Source organism: Triticum urartu, chromosome 5 (assembly GCF_003073215.2).
Source record: "Triticum urartu cultivar G1812 chromosome 5, Tu2.1, whole genome shotgun sequence".
NCBI classification, from domain to species: domain Eukaryota; kingdom Viridiplantae; phylum Streptophyta; class Magnoliopsida; order Poales; family Poaceae; genus Triticum; species Triticum urartu.
In genome coordinates this window covers 639,339,101-639,342,343 of record NC_053026.1, presented here as the reverse complement: position 1 = coordinate 639,342,343, position 3,243 = coordinate 639,339,101, and the positions used below count along the sequence as shown (strand labels likewise).

The 3,243-nt window shown below is 50.0% G+C and overlaps 1 protein-coding gene across 1 annotated transcript; it reads right to left on the bottom strand.

The window, feature by feature from the left end:
• Positions 1 to 448: 448 nt before the first annotated feature.
• LOC125506418 (bisdemethoxycurcumin synthase-like) lies at positions 449 to 2,141 on the bottom strand. The gene is made up of 2 exons (XM_048671233.1): positions 1,893 to 2,141; positions 449 to 1,780 (listed from the first exon to the last, which is right to left on the bottom strand). Exons 1-2 carry the CDS (start codon positions 2,068 to 2,070, stop codon positions 765 to 767), a joined length of 1,194 nt encoding a protein of 397 aa, XP_048527190.1. The 5' UTR covers positions 2,071 to 2,141; the 3' UTR covers positions 449 to 764.
• Between the last annotated feature and the right edge of the window lie 1,102 nt (positions 2,142 to 3,243).

Sequence of the window (3,243 nt, the reverse complement as noted above, 5' to 3'; positions counted from 1 at the left end):
CATCCTTGAAAATTTTCATGCGAAACGGAGCAGTGGTGTTTTGCCGATGAAAAAAAACAAATTTAGAGTGACATTTTGGGGTAACAGGTGTTTTTTTTTGCACAGGCCAAAATATTTCATCTTTTTGTTGGAACTTTTTTGGCATTTCAAAAAATATTTTTGCGCTTAGGAGCGTGTGTTCCCGGGAGCATGAACGGATTTCCAATTCTCTTGCTACTTGCTTGATATTCAAAAACCAAAATATGTAACTATTCTTAGCTTTGAGTTGCAGTCAAGCCCTCCGAGAGGCTGAACGAACATCGCCCGAAAGACTGAAATAAATCCAAAAAAATATGAGCACCTAACTAGGACAATCCTGGTGGGCTGGTACCACCACAAATAACCTAACCATCTGAGCTAGGCTCAGTTTGCATCTTTTACGTACCTTGATTACATACAGGTGCATATAGCTAGAAAACAAAATATTTGGAGTGCCTTTATATAGGTCTGCATTTTATTTAACCCATTTACTCATTTTTTGAATCATATTACACCCAGGTACATAATTAGGAGTAGCTAGTTTAGTGGGACATGGCTGGACTGAAAGCTTAGGTGCATGACTGACAGAGATATATATGTGACGTGGCCGTCTGCCTTCTTTGACTACTAGTTGGCTGATGACTTGTGCACTTTGTATGGCACACGCGTACACACAAATACGTATACCTATATAAGTAGCCCTGGGATGAATATGGGCACCGGCCGTGGATGGATGGACCATCTAGCTAGCGTGGACAGCGGAGCACCATGGCCTCGATCGTGATTCCCGGTCCGAAGGCCAGCAGTGCACCCCACTCCGGCAGCGGGCTCCGGCCCCGGCGCAGCTCGTCAAGCACGAACACGATCGTGGCGCCGCTCATGTTGCCGTACTCGCGGAGCACATGCCGGCTGGCCGCCAGCTTCTCCGGCTCCAGCATCAGCACCTTGTTTATGTTATCCAGGATCGGACGGCCTCCTGGGTGCACCGCCCAGAAGAGGTCGTTCCACCTCCCGTTCCCATTCCCAGAGCATGGGGATGGCGGAGGAGCAGCACCACCGTCGTCGTCGTCGACAATGGCGCTACGGAATGCGTCGAGGAGGCATTGCTCCACGTTCTGCCCGACGAGCGTGGGCACCTGGATGGCCAGGTGGAAGTCGACGCCGCCCCCGGAGACCCGCATGCCCAGCGCGTGCTCGGTCCTGGGAATCGTGGTCTGCGTGGCGGAGACCATCTCGAAGATCGGGCGCCGCTCGCCGTCGAGGAAAGGGCCGGCCCCGACGACGACGGCGCCCGCTCCGTCCCCGAACAGCGCGTGGCCGACGATGTTGCCGCCGTCGGGCGCTCCGAAGCAGACGAGCGTCATCTCGGAGCAGGCGACGAGGACGCGCGCGCCGCGGTTGTTCTCGGCCAGCTCCTTGGCGAGGCTCAGCGCCCTGCCGCCGCCGTAGCAGCCGTGGAGGCTGAGCATGGTGCGGCTCACCGTGGGGCGGAGGCCCAGCAGCGTGGCCAGCCGGAGGTCGGCGGTGGGGGCCTGGCAGGCGGAGTAGGTGCTGAAGACGAGGTGGGTGATGTCAGCGGTCGGGCGGCCCCACTCGGCGATGGCCTTGGCCGCGGCGCACTGCGCCAGCTTCGGCACGGCGTCGGCTGTCATGTCCACGCGGGTGTCCAGCGACGGCAGCTCCCTGTCGAACAGCTCCGGGTGCGCGGCCAGCGTCTCCTCCGTCAGGTGGAAGTGCCGCCTCTCGATGCCGGATTTTTCGCCTGCAAGAACAGAATAAGTACAATTCAATTGTTCGTTGGAAAAGCATGCATGCATGCATGCATGCAGAGTATGGTCGGTGACGTCCAAAAAGAAACATAGTAGTAGTAGTACAGATTCTCTTGAGCTTCTCCTTGAGTTCAGGCAGATGGTCGCTGTTGGTGACGCGGAAGAGGTTCTCGGCGAAGACGTCCTGGGGCACTAGGAGGCCGGTCGGGTTCGCCGTACCGATGCCGAGCATGGCCGCGTGCCGCCGCGCCGCCGCCCCACCGCTGGTTCCGCTGCTTTCCATGGCCGGCCGATCTTTTGGAAGACTACTACTTGCTGCACGCACGTACGTATGAACTTAGTTGCTTGTGAATCTTCAGGTGAGTGTGTGTCTAAGTGATCCGTCAGGCTCGGGCTTTATAGTAGTGGCTGGCTGCACGCGCGAGCAACCACCTGGTCTGCATGTCATTAATGAATCTTCACCTCAGGTGCAGCTTTCGGAGCAGCATCCAAAACGGTTGGGCGGGAATGTTTCGGCCAAGAAATGGGCAAAGCTCAACTCCATTTGGCTCTCACCAATTCCATGGAAGTGGAAGTGAGTAGGTGAAAATTCCTTAAAGTTCTATCGTAGACATGGGGATTTGAAACAGTTGAGTTTTTTTTCCGGCAAAACATTTGATCTATTCATCTTTAATCACAACAGTATAATGAACATTAGAAATAATAAAAATTAAATTCGGATCCGTAGACCGTCTAGTGACGACTACAAACACTGAAGCGAGCCGAAGGCGCGGCCTGCCATCATCGCCCCTCCCTCATCAGAGCCGGGCAAAACTTGTTGTAGTAGACAGTTGGAAAGTCATCGTGCCAAGACCACAATATTTTTGCTTTGACTGTTGAGTATTTAGGGATTCACCTTATAATTAAGTACAAAATTGCTTCTCTAATATAAGCGCTAATACTGATTGACAAATATTGTATAGTTCCGTAGATCATACATGAACATAAACATGAGATAAGATACCAGATAATTCACCAGACACTGACCACAAGTGAACAACGTAAGCACACAATTCAATGTCTAAACATATATGGACAAAATACAATATGTAAGATAAGAAACAAACTTACAAGTAAGCCAGATACAGAGATGGAAACTAAAGTTGCTGTTTCCATTTTTACAGAATTTCAAGATTATAATGAATGTGCGAAAAGGTCATGTATATTTACAACTAACAGAATAGTATACAAAGTACTCCATCTGTTTCAAAATATTTGAAGTTCTAGGTTTGTCCTATAAGTTAAACTTGCTTAAGTTTGACCAAGTTTAGAGAAAATTATATCAACATCTACAAAACCAAATCAGCTTCAGCACAAATTATATTTGCTTTCTACACATATTTTTTTGAGCAGGCATTCTAACATATATTTGATACTCTAGATAGGAACATATTTTTCTATATACTTGGTCAAATTT

Coding starts and splice junctions, on each gene's coding strand:
- LOC125506418 (XM_048671233.1), bottom strand. CDS start 2,070: ATGGAAAGCAGCGGAACCAGCGGTGGGGCGGCGGCGCGGCGGCACGCG. Junction 1,781..1,892: donor GGAGAAGCTCAAGAGAATCT/GTACTACTACTA, acceptor CTGTTCTTGCAG/GCGAAAAATCCGGCATCGAG.